The sequence below is a fragment of the Nansenia antarctica genome (assembly GCF_963989245.1).
Source record: "Nansenia antarctica genome assembly, chromosome: 5".
NCBI lineage: Eukaryota > Metazoa > Chordata > Actinopteri > Argentiniformes > Microstomatidae > Nansenia > Nansenia antarctica.
In genome coordinates, this window is record NC_137690.1 from 37,143,160 (window position 1) to 37,163,536 (window position 20,377).

At 40.9% G+C, this 20,377-nt stretch overlaps 1 protein-coding gene across 1 annotated transcript in view; it reads right to left on the reverse strand.

The window, feature by feature from the left end:
* Positions 1-260: 260 nt before the first annotated feature.
* Positions 261-20,377, reverse strand: part of arid3c (AT rich interactive domain 3C (BRIGHT-like)) — a gene marked incomplete at both ends in the record, with an annotated part of 109,808 nt that continues 89,691 nt past the window's right edge. Inside the window, 5 exons of the mRNA XM_080531224.1 lie at positions 261-451; positions 1,301-1,390; positions 3,501-3,794; positions 5,645-5,892; positions 8,241-8,424. Of these exons, the coding sequence (XP_080387350.1) occupies positions 261-451; positions 1,301-1,390; positions 3,501-3,794; positions 5,645-5,892; positions 8,241-8,424 (1,007 nt within the window). The remainder of the gene's footprint in view (positions 452-1,300; positions 1,391-3,500; positions 3,795-5,644; positions 5,893-8,240; positions 8,425-20,377) is intronic.

Below are 20,377 nucleotides of genomic sequence, written 5' to 3' on the forward strand. Positions count from 1 at the left end.
AAATAAGCTACTATTCAGAGTTCAGAGGAGGGGAAAAGAGCAAGAGCATTTTCTTTTTCTACAGAAGTATTTTCTCTGCAAATAAAACATTTTTTTGATTCTTTCAACTGGAATAAGGGAGCTTGAGAAAAAGGGAGGGGGAAAGCCACCTTCAAAAAACAATAGAAGTCTTGCTCAAAGATATCTCAGACTGCTTGTTGTCTTTGGGAGAGAGAGGGTGCAGGTATGTGTGGGTAGGAGGATCTGGGGGCTGGGGTATCTCATGGGGAGGAGTTTCCAGAGATGTGTCCATGGACCGAGGAGGAGGAGGAGGTGGAGGAGGAAGAGGAGCAGGACGGCTGGATGTGTGTGGACAACCCTGGACTGGTCTTTCCCTGAGAGCTGGCGGTGTGGAGCCCCCGGTGAGCGCCTGGCATCACTGGAATGGCTGGCTTCCGAGCAAACAGGACACCTGGATACAGAAACCATAGAAACAATGTTAAAGGACCATCATTATCTCCAACTCTTATCTCTTACATACAGTAGTACACATGATACATTTAGGGGAATAAATGTAATCTACCTGTACTGTACATGATTCCTGGAGAAATAACAGGAAGACTAACATATCAAGTATAATAAAGAATAATATTAAATCAGCTACATATTACTGTATATAATGCATTATGGCAGTCGCTTCCACTATGTTGAAAAGAATGATGCTGCACACTCAAGCAAATTATTTATCAGTTCATCAACCTGGGCTTGTCAGTGCCGAATTTAGAAAAAAATAAAAACATTTGCATCCAAGCAAGAGTGTGCAGCGGCATTGTTTTCGAAAGATTACCGCAACCAGGCAACCTGAGGTCTGATCGAATTGAAAGTTGACCAGTGGCAGGATCAAACTAGATCAACTCAGGTCTTTACTTCACTGAGCACTGGACCTCAGGAAAAGCTCTGGAGTAGATATGATGCCACTTGAAATCCAATGGAAGTGTCCACCAGGCTTATGCCAGGACATGAGTTGCCTATCTTAAGGTAATTACCGGCCCGTCCGCTCGAAGGCGCAGGCTGCAGTTCTCTGGGCTAAACTGGGAGTCCTCTCTCCCAGGCACGTAAGACAATAAGCCCCTATCGACCTCAAATCCGCAGGCCCAATTTTGAGATATTTAACTTTTTTAACTCTATTGGACTGCCACTTCATTACAATGGATTTTATAGCAAAGACATCAAATTGCGTGGAGGACTAAGCGCCGGGGTGCTGCTATAACTTATTGAATTTCCTGCCTGCAATTACATCAGCAAACGGCTCTCTATTTACCTGTGTAGACAACTCCATTTATTTCTATTGACATGTTGATGCTGCTAATGCCGTTGGTAGACAGGTTCAATGCAGTCTCTTGTCTATCATCTGTCAAGAGAGGAGCCAGAGAGCGAGAGAGAGAAAAACTCAATATGAGCATTTAGAAAAGGAACACAAGAAGCAAGAGGAGCGCTCGGCAGAATATTGGCGATAACTCAAAGGGTGACAGGATAAGGAGCAGTTTATTACAGAGTTGTGAGGGAGGAAGAACTGTCAAAAGATGTTGCAGCCATTTGTACATGTTGGTTGTCGATGCAGGCAGTGGCACACGGATGAATCATATCATAACACAGGCAAGTATTTGAAAAACTTTGACAGCACTCCTATATACTGGGCTTGACACATAACAATGCAATATAAAAATGCCATTAAGCAGAAACTTTTTTTACCTAAAAGTCATATAGTACAGTGAGTGCATACAGCAAATGTTTCTATATACTGTATGGTCCCAGCACACACAAGCAAAAATCACATGCATATACACATTAGGATATACACAATAGGTATCTTTCTTGTTATCAATTATACAATACAAATGTTTTATCTGCAGATAAATATCTATAACCTTCAGAGATAAATCCTGTAATACTTGAGAGATTCCTTGTGCTCTCTCTCTAAACAGAGCCACTATTAGAGGCAGTCTCAGACCTGTACTGACACAAATAATAATAATAATAGTGTTTTGATGTAATCTTTAAATTACAGTGTTTATATCTAAGGGCTACAGCCAGACGTGCAATGTGAGAATTAACCTCTGAACGATTCAAACTCATTTTCCCATCAAAGTCCACTATCATGACTAATATGACAGAGGCAGTCATGCGGAAAGAAATGATATCACACATGAGCAGATAGGCCACTTATTCTTCCTTTAGCCTCTATTATTAAGTAATGTATGACTTATGGCTTGTCGTAAGCCAGCCACACAGAAACTATCAACATCATGGTGGACAGCAGCATTTTTACTCATGACATCTAGTATTTTGCCCCTGGTCATGGAATCGTATTTCTTCATAATCTGTGAAGTTTGACATCAAATTACAGATGTTATGATGAATTATGTGTCAATTACTGGCATGAGTATTTCATAGTGTTGCATATCTACATGTCACACATGTCTTCTTGTAAAAAAACATTACTTGATGTGGAAATACCACCCATTGAACAAACCAAGATTTTAATTGTAGGTGGGAAAAATAACCAAACTGAGGTATTAACTGGAGCTAACTAAACATTACAGAAAAAGAACCAAACTGAGGTATTAACTGGAGCTAACTAAACATTACACAAAGTCCTTGTGCCAAATGGAGTTTCAGTATTATTATATATTTTTAGAAAAATAAAAGTGCTTTAACTAATAAGTAGAGAATGGAACTGTGTTCTGTATGTTACTCTCAATAAAACAGATAAGACAAGGGGCTTTAACTGCAGACTTAAAAATAATAATAATAAAATAATATTTGACATGGAATGATGATGGCATGATGGCATGATTTTGACATGCTGCTACAAATCAATGAAAACAGTCAAAATAAAATGTAATGATGATGGACAAGTCTTGTACCAACGTCACCATCAATATGTGTGTGTGTGTGTGTGTGTGTGTGTGTGTGTGTGTGTGTGTGTGGCTGGCTGTCTATATTATTATGTTGTTTTTCTCTGACTTCGCTAGCATTCAACAGCGCGGCCAAGGTCGGCAACTGCACTGAACTGGACTTTAGTTTACAGAGGAACGGATGCTATTTGCTACCGTTCACTCTTATTGAGTGACACATATAAGGGAAGGCGAAAACTGAGGAAAACAGACCAACATCATCATGGCCACCAGGAGCCAACTGGCTCACACTGCAATCACTCCAACTGCATGAGTCACAAGAGACCTTATTTTCTCTTGAGGGTTGAGGTGAAAATCTGTGCAAAATTTGGTGGACAGGGGGGGGGGGGGGGGTTAAGTGAGATTTTTCTTCTTGATTGTAATAATAAAATAATAAAAACTACACCATCCAGGAAGACTCTGTGACTGGCAGGGCTAAAGGCTCCAGCCACCCTGCAGCCCAGTGACCATGCCTGCTTTCATTATTATATCCACATAACTGCATGACAACTGCATGACAACCCCAACAACAACAACAACAACCCTAACATTAAATCCACTCACCTCTGTTGTTCAGCTTGATGTTCATGGGCAGCTGGGTTGCCATGGCGAGGAGGTTCTGTTGCAGCGCGTGCTGCATGAGCCTCTGCTGCTCCTCGGCCATCATCATCATCTTCTTCTCCGGCGGCTCGCCGCTCTCCAGCTTCTCCCTCAGCTGCTCCAGAGCCGCCGCCTGCACGGCCTGGGCCTGTGCAGAGGCCGCCTGGGCCGCCTGCAGCGCGGCCACGTGGTGGTGACCGCCCAGAGACAGGGGCAGGGCCATGCGGCTGGTCAGGCAGCTGGGTATCATGGGCTCCTCTGCAGGGAATGAATGAATGATCTTTATTGTCATTGTACGGGTACAACGACATTGAAATGCAAACCCTAGGTGCTAACAATCAACACTGTCCTAAGATAATAAAACACTGTCCTAAGATAATAAAACACAGTCCTAAGATAATAAAACACAATCCTAAGATAATAAAACACAATCCTAAGATAATAAAACACAGTCCTAAGATAATAAAACACAGTCCTAAGATAATAAAACACTGTCCTAAGATAATAAAACACAGTCCTAAGATAATAAAACACTGTCCTAAGATAATAAAACACAATCCTAAGATAATAAAACACAGTCCTAAGATAATAAAACACAGTCCTAAGATAATAAAACACAATCCTAAGATAATAAAACACAGTCCTAAGGTAATAAAAAAACAAAAACATTTAATACATTTAAAAACATAAATCGACATAAATAGACATAACTTGGGGGATATAAAGAGGGGGATAACTAATCGGTAGGAATCTGAGTATGTATCTATTATGTAAACTTATATACTTCTATACACTACTATGGCCTATTGACAGGGGGGTATATATACAGGGACCCCCCCCTGTTAGCATGTAACTATGTACTTTTATAAACATATAAACATATGTTTCATATGAACATATATGAAACATATAAACATATGAAACAGAGAGAGAGAGAAAGAGAGTTGTGGCCAAGATTGAGGATATGAGCCTCAGAGGAAATACTGGACCGCTTTACATGTGTTGTTTTACTGCAGGGGATGGACTTATTTGCCAGAGTCCACTCGACCTGTCACAATTCGTCCTCTCGCCCTCTCCCTCTCCCTCTCCGTTGCATTAGATACAGTTAGAAACAGTACAACTCCAGCAAACATATTTAAATAAGGTCAGAGCATTGGATGGAGGGATTGGAATTTATAGTTACTGTATGCTTCATTTACATTTAGGTTCTTGAAGTTCACTGGACTGGGAATGCGACTAAAATTCATAATTCAGGGAATTCTATTATTTAAGATCTTCAATCTTCCTGAATGTGCGTATCAGGCCGATGTACCACACACACACACACCATTCTCCACTTTTCCAATTGCTATACAGAGATTGAAACAAACATTATCCTTGCCTGCTGGACTCTCAGTATAACAGACAGGGTTAGGGTTAGGGTCTATGTTTGTTTCAGTATAACAGACAGGGTTAGGGTTAGGGTCTATGTTTGTTTCAGTATAACAGACAGGGTTAGGGTTAGGGTCTATGTTGGTTTCAGTATAACAGACAGGGTTAGGGTTAGGGTCTATGTTTGTTTCGTGTGCCCAACATTTTTCTTTACAGGCCCATTACTGAACACCTTCGTGTTCATTGTGTTGCGTTCGCCCTCTCTGGTGTGATGCGGAAATTGGCAGTGTTGGTATGAGGAAGTCCTGCAAGATGTTTCCTCTTTTGAACGATGACCATACTGCCCCCCCACACATTATGTGTGCGTGATTAGATGGCAGAGAAGGGATGTTGTGTAATAATTTCAAACGGGAGAAGACTTCTTGACTTCTCTTTCTGCGGGTTTGTAATCAGGCCACCTAGTCATCTAAATTGTCAAATTTATGGAAGAAGAACTAAGTGTCATCAGTCATTTGGACAAAAATAAAGGAAATGAATAAGAATAGAAAAGAATGTGATTTTGAGTGATGATTCATTCCAAATTTGCCCTAACATGAAACGACACAATTTGAACAAACAGAATCTGGACCCCAACCTGACTGATTTGTTTGACACCATCTATCAGGTCTCACTTGGCGCTGGGTTGTGGCAGGTTTGGTCACGTGGACAGGAAACAAAGAAGAGGAGCTTCCTCTCACCTTTCTTAATGGTGTGATGGCTGTGGGAGATGTGGCTGCCGTTGGGGGTGGACATGGCCAGGTGGGGCATCTGCATCTTGGGGGAGGAGAGGATGGAGGGCGTGCCCACGGGAGAGTAGTTGATGAAGGTGGAGCCGTAGCTCTGCCGGCGGCCCTCCCGGCGGTTGCTGTCGATAGCTGCCTGAAGCTCTCCTGGGGAGCTCAGTCCCCTCTTTTCACATTCATAGGGGTAGAGGTACTTCATATACCTGAGGGCAGGACAAAGGTACAGTATGAGGGGTAGAGGTACTTCATATACCTGTGGGCATGACAGAGGTACAGTATGAGAAGATTTCAATCAACACAATGAGCAATTGACTAAATATACAGGATACAATGTCATTACATTCTTTAGGTAAGCATCTCCTCAACAACGCAACAATCAGACAATAACAATCGGCAGTGCAATGTCATAATAATACAAAGGGAAGAAGAACAGTCATAATAGCAATACAATGGCAATGCCATAAAGTGTCACAGGACAGCAGCGACAACACTCAACAATGATTAAGTGTGTGTGGAACATTTGGGGATAGTAAGCGGACCCAGGTGGACCCAGGTGGACCCAGGTGGACCCAGGTGGACCCAGGTGGACCCAGGTGGACCCAGGTGGACCCAGGTGGACCCAGGTGGACCCAGGTGGACCCAGGTGGACCCAGGTGGACCCAGGTGGACCCAGGTGGACCCAGGTGGACCCAAGTGCGGTGCAGATAAAAGGAGGCAGAGACTCTGTAGATAGCGGTAACCAAAAAAAGGATCTTTAACACTAGAACAGCCGTGCCTTTTTACCTACTAAAAGAGTCGCTCTTTACAATGCTGAAGCTGCTATTTACATACAACGACCACTAGTTGGCCGCTTGTAAATTAGCCTGCTTCCTACACAGAAAAACGGCAAAATAGCTTTATATTAGCTTTTCCTGAAGCTAACCATTTTTATCTTCACTTATCTTGCCTATTGCCAGGAACCAAAGCCTAAGAATGTTATTCTCTTACACTTGTGTAATGTGACGTAACAATAACACTTAAAACTTGAAATGTCTTATAGAGATGCTGCTGCTATTGTTTTATTGTGTATTATTGTGTTATTATATTATTGTGTTACTAGTGTATTGTGTGCTATTGTGCATCTGTGTTACTACTGTGCTTTACTGTGTATGTATTGTACTGGGAGAACCCAATACATTGTACAGATTGGTATCCAAGAAGCACGGTACATGACAAACTTGTTGGTGTGGTCGTCAACATCTTAGTTTGACATTTGACTATACCATTAATGATGAATAGATTAAGTCATAACTACTATAGCAGTTATCTTGTCACTTTTTAAGATTGTTATCAAAGAATAAGATAAAGAACTACTTCATATTTCTGCACACACTTATTCACAGGTTCAAACGTTCACACACACTTTGGGATGTTTTGTCTACGTAGCTTAGAAACCTGGCAAACACGATGCCTCTCTGCTATCTACATGGGCCAGCACATTTGCTAATGGTTGACTGAGGCGAAGGAAGAATTTGGCTTCTTTCAGGATGATGTAATCGCGTTCAATGACAGTCTTAAGGATTGACACGTACAAACAAGCTGTGCTCTCCATCAAGGTCAGGACTATGCAAATCCCCTGCAACTCTATTACTATAATTATCATGCATCATACAGGTGAGACTGGCAGTAATGGTAGTGATGCAGACACCCATTCTGGCAATCCATAAATGTTATTGTGCCTGAGAAAACGTCATTACGGCAACACTGATTTTATAGGGCTTTAAGAATAAGGTTTGGAATGAGAGGCTGTTGTATGACATGCTCTGTTGAGACTGTTGTATGACATGCTCTGTTGTCAAAATGTGTTTCATATAAAATGTGTATCATATAAAATGTGTTTCATATAAAATGTGTTTCATATAAAATGTGTTTCATATAAAATGTGTATCATATAAAATGTGTTTAATATAAAATGTGTATCATATAAAATGTGTTTCATATAAAATGTGTTTCATATCAAATGTGTATCATATAAAATGTGTTTCATATAAAATGTGTATCATATAAAATGTGTTTCATATAAAATGTGTTTCATATAAAATGTGTATCATATAAAATGTGTTTCATATAAAATGTGTTTCATATAAAATGTGTATCATATAAAATGTGTTTCATATAAAATGTGTTTCATATAAAATGTGTATCATATAAAATGTGTTTCATATAAAATGTGTATCATATAAAATGTGTATCATATAAAATGTGTATCATATGTGTATCATATCAAATGTGTATCATATGTGTATCATATAAAATGTGTATCATATGTGTATCATATAGAATGTGTATCATATAAAATGTGTATCATATAAAATGTGTATCATATAAAATGTGTATCATATGTGTATCATATAAAATGTGTATCATATAATGACAAAACGCAGAGTGGACTTGTTCTCTTTCTCCTCAGCATCTTTAACACTCGAGCGCAGCCCAAAGCTGTTGTAGTAATTGGCCCGGCCACAGGTTATCACAACAGTCATCTGAGGTTATGGCCACCCTTCTGACTCACTGTGTTCGTAGAGTGAAAGCTGCGCTGGTGATGGAGGTAGGGAGGTTCAGGCCTTTGGTGATCTCGCGCCATATCTTCTTATTGATCACCTCCACTAAGCCGCCTTTTTCTGTGACAAGCTTGTAGAGCGTGTAGAGATCCAACACCTGCTTGGCCATGATAGGAATCCGATTCACTGGAGTCCCTGCAGAAAGCAAGTTACAATATCCACAATCAATGCCATTAACTTTCGTCCTATCAATAGGCTTCGCCGCTGCTTATAAGGCCAATTTATTTGGACCCAGTCAGATGTCTGACAGGTTGGTTAGCAGGAAATATTACTTTTGAGAAACACTGTTGACTTGTCGAATTGAATTTCATCAATGTATCAGTACATTTGAATACAGTTACACTGCAGAACTTTTAAACATACAAATTGTGTTTAGGAGGGCTTCAATTCTGCACCGTTTGAGCGAAGAATTATACACCTTCACATAAACATAACATTGTGGATGGATATATACAGTATATATATATATATATATATATATATATATATATATATATATATATATATATATATAGAGAGAGAGAGAGAGATCATTGATTTGCTGTATTGTCATTTGAGAATATAATCATAAGTTCCACTTTATTTCCATCGAAAAGTTGTAAATGCCAACAAACAGTAAGACCAAATACTGTATCAATATTTTACATACAGTATATATTTTACATTATATCAAACTAAATGTATTTGGCTACTTAGAAATCACAGATGTCTAGAAATGAGAATAGTCATAGAAAAGACCCATAATACTACAAGCACTACAATAGCATCACCACTGTACACATATGGACTGTAGTATTTAAATCCACCTAATCTATTAGAAGAATATATTGCTTTAAACCATTTCAACTTTTCTGTTTTTTTCTTTAAGTCAGTCACTTGCCAATGAAGAGGTAATCTTTTTTCTGTTTTGTTCCTTTAACCTGCTTTGTAATTATTGAAATAAAAGAAGCCAGATAATAATTTGTACTTGTAATTTAATGTAGAGCGATAAAAAGCCAAGAGCTGGCCCTTTGTGGGGATTCAAGAGTGACTGACCCTGAGATAATTAACCTGCATTTTGCTGATAGAGTTCCATTGTGCCCATTGGATTTACCATAATAGCAATCAATAGCCACAGAAATATAGTGCAAACAACAGCAATGAGGGCTATACAGTGAGAGGGGGGCGGGGGCTGAAGTATGGTCTAAGGTGTTAAAAACACATCAATTAAGCCTGGTAATTACGACTTCATTCTGCTGCTCTGGCATGTGAGCGGAGAGACAGAGACACTACTAAAACTAAAGACTTATCTACCCTCTTCTGGAGGACAATGGATGGCATTATATCTAATGTAGCCCCGCAGAAAACCAATCCATTGCCTTTTTCTAACTTCACACTAAACTGTCTATATATCATGGCGCATTGTCGGGAACGTAGTCTCAGGAGTGGGCTGCTTCCAGAAAAAAAGACTAGTTAAAGTTAGTTAATGAACATACTGTACTTCTAATGTGCTCCCAGTTAAGATGAAGATTCTTGATTGACTGCACTAACTGACTTGATTCAGCTTGGGTTGCTAAGGACTGTTAAGGACTGGGAAACAGGGAAACAGTGAGTGAAACAAAAAGAGATGAACATTAAAGAACCTTTAGTCTGCCTGCATAATGGAGAACCTTGCTGTTGATCCATAAAACAATTATTTCTGGGAATGCACAAAGGCTAACCAAACGAGCATCGAGGCAATAAATAAAAGACTTGCCCACCGAAAGCCTTTGTCTGGCAAAATCTGAACCAAGACAAGCCTCTTAAAACAAGATTTATGTGCTTTCAATACCAGGGGTGATATATTTGTCTCTCCGATTCCCTGAAAGAGATATACAGAATAAAAGAGAGGACAGACTTTTGTCAGCAGAAACTATCTGATCAGCTCATGTATCATTATGACAATGAGCAATGGAGGATTACAGAAAAACACCATGTCCAAAGTCTAACGCCAGGCTCCTCGTAAATCGCTCACTCGCAAAAACCAGGGTGTAATTGGAGCCATGAAAGGGGAATCAGGCCCTAGTAGAGTAATCATCTTTGTGCTTGGCTTCATTGCTGATGTGTTCACTTCGCACCTCCAACCGATAATGGGATAGGAATTCCTCCTCCTCATTGACTTTGCTCTTTTAACCCATGAAGTGAACGATTAATGCAGCGACATGGGGAAAAACAACTGTTTATCTACATCTGTACACTCCCACTAATTGAAGAGGGCGAGTGAGCGCTGAGGTCGAAGGAACTTCTATTTTGTGATGTATTATATATATATATATATATATATATATATATATATATATATATACAGGACTACTGTATGCTGAGGACGGCACATAGAAACTGGGGGTGTTTGCTAAGGTCCTGAACCAGCTGAAAGATGTTCAGCGGAGGCATCGGTCTGAAATAGACCACATGGGAAAAATGACCAGAGAATGGTCTTGTTTTGATATTTTCCTGAAACAAGAGACTGTAATAACAGCATTAGAGAGGCTGCCTTTCCTAATAGTGATACCTCATCAAGTACTGTATATCCCTAACCCTAAACCTAACCCTAACCCTGCATTGAAGTTTGCTAGGAGAAAAACAGCCTCTACAACTAGCACATCATCATAATTCCCACCATTTTGAGCCAACAGCGGGCTTTGAAATGTTGTTGCTTTGCCTTAAAAAGGAAGGTCTAGAGGAAGGAAGGAAACTAAGAGGGTGGGGGTGGGGGTGGGGTGGGCACAGAAATACTACCAAGAATTTCCTGGATATTTACTGGCCAGAAGATCGAAGTCTGGGTCATTCTTTAGGGCAACTCAGAAGAATCCCTTTCTTCTCCACTGTTAAAACTCCAGGTAATTACGCCGTGGGACAAATTGTTGAGAAAGTGCCGATGGTAATTCTGGAGCAGTCATCAATTAATAGACACACAGCCTTGAGGAAACGGTCAATCAAACTGGATATTTATCAGTACACAAAAGACACTAACTCTCATTGTTCACTCTGCTTTTGATGAGAACTCTCAAAGGAGGTCCATCAGTCTTTGGGCACGACCGAAGTAGTGACACCAGGCTGTTTACTCTCTGGCTGCTCAGTCAAGAACGAGTCTTCTAAAAAACACTTCAAAAGGGACATGATTCATGGGTTTACTTTTTTTCGGAGTAAAAGAATACACCCATACTTTTTTCAGCTGTGTTGTGCAATAACAAGTCTGATCTATGCTGGTCAGTCGTCATCAGCTCTAATGAATGTTGTCTCAGGGAGCAGGCTTGATCATGTACTGTACTAATGACATTTAAGCTTTAAATAAGACACATCTTCACTTTGTGAACGCAGGGCCCTTCTGCAATACCATAAACAGAGGTACATGTCAGCTGTGCATACAACTCAAATCAAATACACAATGTCTATATAGTGACAACAGCATATGTGTTACACACAATGTTATTATGACAACACAAACTACTCAGAAATACATTCTACATGGGGGATACAATTCTCATGAGCCTCTTACTTGAACATGATCTGTGTTATAATTTAATTCAATTCATCCTACAGAACACTGGATTGAATCCGTTTGGAATAATTGATTGTATGGAGCCGAACTGTTAGTTAGATAGTCACCCCACCCGCCCCTCAACCCCTATCCCCTCCTTAACCCTAACCCACAAACAAAAACTTGGAGGTAGAGATATTCTGTCAGACGGTAGTCTGGTGGTAGACATCAGAGGACAGGTTCATTGTAATGCATGGCATAAAATGATACCATTCCTATTCCATATCATGCATTACAATGTGCCGGTCCTCCAATGTCTACCTCCACCAGCCTCCCCTGCTGTCAACAGTGCATACATACAGTGCCCTGCTACTCCAGTCCTTTCTCACGTCTGAATAATATTACAACACATTTCAAATACCCATTTCAGTTTCAACACTTACAATAGCACTGCCAACAATACACTGACCAACAGCAATGTCAATAGACAGTTTGGTCTGGTTTAGCAGTGTAGGGGAGCCTCATTTATATGAAAGGACATCCCACCATCTCAATGTTCTCAGAGGTTCCCTCTGCTCATGAGTAACGATGGCAGGGCCAGGGGACAGGGACAGGGCCAGGGGACAGGGCCAGGGGACAGGGCCAGGGGGCAGGGCCAGGGGGCAGGGGACGAGGGGACTGGACAGTTGGGGCCCAAATTCACTTTCAAGCCTCAGTGGGAAGGCCAGGATGGAAGGCCAGGATGGTCCACACAGAGACACATTGGCCTCAGTGGGAAGGCCAGGATGGTCCACACAGAGACACATTGGCCTCAGTGGGAAGGCCAGGATGGTCCACACAGAGACACATTGGCCTCAGTGGGAAGGCCAGGATGGTCCACACAGAGACACATTGGCCTCAGTGGGAAGGCCAGGATGGCACACACAGAGACACATTGGAGGACAGTGTAATCAAATACTTCATGTCGTCTTCAATTTGTTTCCGATTTCAATGTATGATGCATCATTTGAAAGCTTACAATCTGTAGTTTAAGCACATGTAAAAAACAGAAAAATGATTTTGCCTACAGGTAGCCCTTTTCATTGGCAGTTGTCACATATGAAGTATTTGATTACACTGTCCTCCAATGTGTCTCTGTGTGGACCATCCTGGCCTTCCCACTGAGGCCAATGTGTCTCTGTTCATAGTAGAAAACCCCACTGAGATCGAGACATAAAGTCTTCCCAGAGAAGTATAGGAAGTTTGAGGTCTTGGTCAGGGATATGGTAAGATGCCATGTGGTATTGAAATGTCAGCTTTGGGATGACAGCTTGTTGTTCACCTTGACTGCGAAGTAAAAACGTCAGTTGCGCTCCTTTCAACTGGATTGCAGAAAAATGATTGACTATAACGTCACATTTCTGTGAATAAGCACATATACCTTCACTCCAGATACTGTACAAGAAGATTTTATTTATTAGCAACCTGCACTTCCAATTTGTCCAATATAGCCTAATGGAAGGATGAGATCCACTTTGTGGCCAGAAGTCTAATATTGTGAAAATGCAATTTGCTTAATTAACTGTAATAATGACTTAAAAAGTGGTATTTAAAAAAAGAAAAAGAAAGAAGAACAATTGGTAAATTATAGGTAAACAAAGGTTAAGCTGCCACTAAAAGTTGCCAAACTGTATCTTACAACAGAGCAGCTGACCCTTAGTTCTACCAAGGCAGTTAACCAACTGTGCAGTAACAACTTTATACTTTACCAATTCAAATGTGAAGTACACTGAACTTCAGTGTAATAATGGTGATTGTGATTACAGAGTAAATGCTACTGTCAAAGGCAGTTATTCACGCACAGCCATTTAGAGAACCCAAATGATTATGATTTAGTTCATTATAGGCTTCCCTGCATGTCGGAAAATGACCTGTGCTGCAGTGAATCAATGACTACACACAATGGGGTGGATCTATACAGAGGCATGCTGTACGTGTATGTCACAATCACTTCATAGCCTATTCGCAATATAGGGGGGAGAGGGTGTGTGTGTGTGTGTGTGTGTGTGTGTGTGTGCGAGAAAGAGAGATTTGAGTTAAGGTCTTTGCACACCAATGCGTGCGTTTTCGCATGCATATTTTTAAATCCGTCATCCGAAAAAAACGTTACGCGCAGAGACCTTGCACACCGGTCCGTTGCGGAGTCCGTTGCGTTTTTTTACGTTGCGAACTTTCGCAATATGCACATGCCATCTGGTCTAGGAATACCCAGGGAGACGCAGACAGCAGAAGTAGAATAGAATAGTAGAATAGAAAAAGAAACCGCTATAACCAGCTGAATGATGTAGCCTACCTGTATGATGCACTGACAGCCTGTGACTGTGAACCTGGCCGGACCCTGCCCTTCTGCCTGAGTTTGAGTAGGATAATGCCCAAATGAATGTTATTGTTTAGTGCTGTACGCTTTCGTGGTATTATATTGTGTGAATTATCATCTGTATGTTGTTTTCTTTCACTCGACTAACCGCCGAGATAATACTTGAGACATGTTCTTCTGTAAACATTAATCCAACTTTCCTGCAGTTGTAATTTGACGATGTGTCCCTCTACCATGGCGGAGTGGTCAATAACAACTCTCAAAAGGCTTTTGACGGACGCGAAAAACGCAGAAAATCGAACCTGTTGCGTTTTTTTTTTTTTTACGGACGAAAATTACGGATTGGTGTGCAAGCGTGGTTGACACAACATGAGTTCTAATTTATTTTTTTAACGGACGTAAAAAACGCACGTAAAAAACGTATTGGTGTGCAAGGGCCTTAACTCTGATGAAACTCCTACCCAGTAACTCTATCCTGGTACTTGTGTGCACAAATACACGTACCCACCCCCATATCAGAAGTAGAAAGGGTATCGTTTTCATTGCGATATTCTTTTTTTTTAAAATTTGTTTTTCAGATTTTATCCCTTTTATCACCCAATTTGGTAGCCAATTGAACCCAACCTAGCATCCAATTATCCCCTGCCTATTGCGAGGGATCCGCCGCACGACCCCGTGGCCGGCAGTCCCAGAGGAGGCCGCCAGGTAGACTAGCTGACTGGCTCCTCGAGCCCAGCACCGTTATTCCAGCACCAGACGGGGGCGCTGTTGCGCGACGGATCCTTGTCCGGAACTACTCCTATACCCCCCTCGGGAGCGGCGGCCCAATATGCCGTTCCCCGTGTGTGCCCTGGCCATATCCGGGTCTGGCGAGCCGGGATACGAACCCCGGCCCCGGTGGGCAGCATGCACTAGTGGCCAGTGCTTAGACCGCTACACCACCGCGGGGCCCTTCATTGCCATATTCTAATAAGTCAATACACTTAAAAAGTCTTAAATGTTGACCAGGAAGGTGCCTGTGTAAAAATGACATACTCCAGGCCAGCGTTTCTCAACCGGGGTGCCGCGGCACACTGGGGCGCCGCCTGGCGTCTTCAGGGGTGCCGTCAAATAATTCTATATTCTGACGTTCATATGAATGAATGAATAAATCTATAAATAAATAAATGCAATACATCATCAAAATCTGCCCCTTTCCCATGTCACAATGTCAATACCGGGTTCAGCGTAAGGTCAGTGTGTCTGCAATTAGCCTGCATTGTTTTTTCATTTACCACGCAAAGACATTTTCGAGAGCAATGAACAAGCAAACAAGCAGAATCATGGAACATGACAAACTGACAACAGATCATCCATCACAAGCTAGCAAGGATGCGGAATATTTTGTTCGGATGAAAAGTCACCATAGCCGTCCAGAACAGGTAATGATGAAGTTTCTGATAAAGCGTTGGAGGCTAGTTACCTCGTAGCCGAAATTATTGCTAAGGCGAAGAAGCCACACACTATAGCCGAGTCCGTAATATTGCCAGCATGCACAGCAATAGTTAATAACATGCTAGGCCCACAAGCTGCAAAAGAGATAGCAAAGGTCCTGCTGTCTGACTGTACAATTGGAAGGCAAATCAATGACATGTAAAAGGGTCCTATCCTATGTTCTCCGCTCCCGAAAAAAGGTACGATCGGACAGGGCAGTCTCGCTCGCCGGCAGCATGTGGAGGTGGTTGTTCTATATGGATGATCGGTGACATTATTCTCTCGCCCGACTTCGGAAGCTAAGCAGGGTTGGAAAGTTCGGGAAATAACGCACGGTTTCGTTTTCATGCAATGAATTTAATACATCCAGACAAGGATGCGCGCAGCGGGAGAGAGAGACGCATTTTCTGGCTTAATAACTCTGCATCCCCGGTGTTTACGTTGAATGGACTGGATAGGTGTTTCCAATCAAATGTGGGAATATGAAAATGAATGTGTTCCATAAATTCCCGCGTTTGTTCGGTCACTGTGTCATGTTTATACAGCACGGTTACGTGCCTGATGCCTTTGATGCACACTTGCCTTTTTCACTCCCTCCTCTCTCTCTCAATAATAATAATAATAATAATAATACAACTTTTATTTGTATCAATAGCCGCTGAGTGTGTGTGTGTGTGTGTGTGTGTGTGTGTGTGTGTGTGTGTGTGTGTGTGTGTGTGTGTGTGTGTGTGTGTATGGGGCTGTCTGGGTGATGCAGTGTCGTTTTTGAATAGCTATATTTTAGACTGGGGTGCCTTGAGATTTTATCGACTTTTGAAGGGTGCCGTGACTGAAAAAAGGTTGAGAAACGCTGCTCCAGGCTATATACATACACTTCCTGGAACTTTGCCTCTGGTAACATGCCTCCACCATGTCTCCAATTTAGGTAACAGCCTTTGGAGTTGTATGATGGTTCTAATACTAAGGAAGCTATTAAAGCAGGAATATCTTGATAAGCAGCTTCTGATATATATCATTTCTTTTTACTAAGGAGATACGTTTGTGCTCAGTAACAGGGGTTCCAATGGTTGAAAGCTACTTACTGTAGTTATAGTAGCTATGAAGTAAACACATTACGCGACATGACGATTTTCAGTTAACCCCAACCATGCAAGTGACACATAAGTTCTGGTAAATGGTTTCAAACTTTAGCCCTTGTATGTACCGATCTGAGTGGCTAAGATTACATTTTGTAAAGTTAACAAAATTCATACTATTTGAATTCATCCTATGTTTTGGTTCTGTCCCAAGATCAAACCCTTTTGGCAATCGATTCACGCTCTGGTTGAATCCATATTTAAGCTCAAATTTAGCAAATCTCCTCTTTTGTACCTTTTAGGGTTTGATGCAAATGTAAATATGATTCCTGAGCATGGGAAATTGTTTGATATTCTTAGATTTTTGGCCAAAAAGTGTATTTTAATTTTATGGAACACTGATGTCATTCCTACTGAACAGCTATGGTTCACCCAGATAATGTCTGTGTTGCCCTTGGAGAGACTTAAATATGACCTGCAGGATAAGATGGATGTGTTTTCTGAAGTGTGGTCCCCCTTCATATCTTTTATGGAAGAGAACCCATGACGTTATTTGAGATCCACTTTTTTATTTTTTCCTTTTTATTAAATGTTTTCTCTTTAGTTTGCATTTATCTTTTAGATATAGGAACTCATATCTACGTGGTTGTTGATGGTGGTAATGACCCCCCCCCCCCTTCCCTCATTGCACACACATTTTTGTTTTTTGTTTATTGGCACATGAAACTTTTATCTTTATTTTTGTCTATTTGCTGTTGTTTATTGTCTTGTTAGTTTGCTGTTGTGTTTTGTCTTATAATTACTTTATTTTTCTTACATTCTACTTTATGGAGTTATTTGTTTTCCCTTAATGTCTGTCCTTGTTGTGACGTCTTGATGTTTGTGTTTGAAAATTTACCAAAATAAATAATAATAAAAAAATAAAATAATGAATTCATCCTAGACCATCCTGCCACACCTGATCTCTTTGTTTGTGAAGATTTTACAAACATTTAATTATGCAAATAAGAAACATCCCCCCAAGGCTCATCAGTCAAACACTAGTAGACTTAAAGGCTTCAACCCCCTGGGACTTACACTTGTGTCCTGGGGGAACTAACAAAGATGAATCTGACAGCATGTGTGTGTGTGTGTGTGTGTGTGTGTTTTCTACAGAGTGGGTTTTAGAAGGCGTCTCCTGGCCAGCCCTGTTATTATTCCCTCTGAGGATAATCTGACCTATGACCTTTAGGCTTGTAACAATTCAACATTTTGCTGTACAATTCATTGTCTCAGAAATAATTGCGATTAATAAAATAATTGTTTTACTGTTATGTGACCCAGACAATGTAATAACACAGCAACCTATGAAGTAAACCATGCCTCTTTATTATCATAAAACTTAGTTTTGAACATAAAATTTAACATGATGTATCCTCATGAATAAAAAAGGGACTGTGTGCCATCTAGTTATGTGTTTATGTGTTTCTGTTCATGTTCTATCAGCATGTTGTGATGTGCTAAACATGCAGAGCAGCTATTTAGCTAACGCGATGCTCTTGGTCATTAGCCAGCTAGCTAGCTAGCTAGTTAGTGTGTTGGAGCAGTTCATAGTTATGCTCTGGAAATCTGAACAGAACTCATGGAATATCTCTTGTCCAATTAAATTACTTGGTCCCTCTATGACGTTGAACCCAGTGTGCGCTCCGGTGCTCTCAGAGCGAATTTACGAATGCACCCACAGTCTGAATCCAGTGTGTCTGTTTGTTTAGATTCAGAGCGATTTTCTGACCACCTCTTCCAAATTTGCAGGTTCTCCCCTCTGGTTTGGCTTGAGTCCAAAATGATCCCATAACGGTGTAGTGTTACGTTTTGACACAAGTTCAATGTGTCATGTATGTGTCATTTATTCTGCCCCTCTCTCTACCAATTGTAGGCTACTGTCCGTTTGCTGAATCCTGTGTGGATTTTTAACATTCGGAAGCCGACTTGATTTAGTAAATCAATGCGCGCAGGGTGTCCTCTGATAGGATAGCTACTGTTCTGTCACGCTACAGGGCGCATGCGAACACTGGAAAGGTGTTTGATGGATGCAAACAAAAGTATGACCATGCTTTGACCCATCTCCTAAAAATACAAATAAATGCTTTGACCACACTTCAAAACAGAAACTGCGATCAGGTAAAAAATAAAATACTATGACACATGACCTATTTGAGGTGTGAGTGGAGCATTTCGTTAAAAAGGTTCAAGCAAAAAAATCTGCTTCCCAATTGATGCTTGGGAAGATAATGGTCCGTCAAACTTCATGGACATAACATTGAATAATTCCAATGTGCATCATGTCTGATCTAGTTAGGATTTGCCCTTTTCTCCTTCCAAACACAATATGACTTCTGAAAATGACATGCAATAAGAAATGTGAACTGAGCGTAAAAAACACACGTTTGACCTTGCCCTGTTCAGGGCATGCTTGAATTTATCTTGTGATCAAGAATGCTTTAACCTTTGCCTACAACTTTCTGCAAGGTGTATTGAATGGTGTGCTCATTAATCAAAATACCAGACAAGACGTTGAATTAATGTTCTCTATATCTTTGTGGAATGTTGTCATTGTTTACATAGTTATTTTTGTTTTAAAGGGAGAGCGTGCGCTGTCTGGTTTATACAAAAAAGAAAGAATGAGACTGTGACATGTTTAGTCATAACACACACATACAAGATGCATTCTTCACTTTAGTTTGGAAACATAACTGTTCAAAGCAGTCAAAGAGCTCACAAATAGCGTGAGCTACTGGACAAACGAAAAACATTCTGTAACATTCTGATGGTGCTGTAGGCTTTCAAACACCACTGAAATAAGAATATAGTTTCATTAGCAAACATTATATTAATTCATGGTCACAAAATGAAAAAACACAAACCTTGACTTGGCAGTGACAAAACACATTCCATTCCACTCCCTCACCAACTCTATTTTAGCAAGCAACAGTTAGCCCCCAAACAGCCCCCAAACACCTGCCCGATCACCTGCCCGATCACCTGCCCGATCACCTGTCTGATCACCTGCCCGATCACCTGCCAGATCACCTGCCTGATCACTTGCCCGATCACCTGCCCGATCCCCTGCTCTTCCACCTCGGCTGGCCGAATGGCACCGCTGCTTCTACGTGGATGCATCAGTCAGACTACTGGGTCACAGCCTTTCACTGTCCTGGAGCCCCGCTGGTGGAACGAGCTACCCACTGCTGTCAGGACTGCAGAGTCACTACCTTCCGCTGTAGACTGAAGACACATCTCTTCAGGCTACAACTTAACTGTCCTTCCTAAGACCTCTTCATCCCCTCTACCCCCCTGTACAGTTTCTCTACTGTAAATACATTAAATGATAATATTATTATTTTTTAAATATAGATATAATCTAATAATAAAAAATATTCTTCCTTCTTCTAGCATTATATTTTTTTTATTATTTTTTTTATAATAATAATATTAATAATAACTTTTATTTGTATAGCGCTTTTCCTGCAAAGCTTCCAATTATGCCTGCCTACGGCCCCTGGCCCTATAGATTATTTTTTCTTGCGATGACTGATGGATAGATGATTCACTTACTTAGACAAATGTATTTGTTGTAAGTCACTTTGGATAAAGGCGATTGCTAAATCCAAAGTTTAATTATTTGGGCACAGTAACGGAAGACAT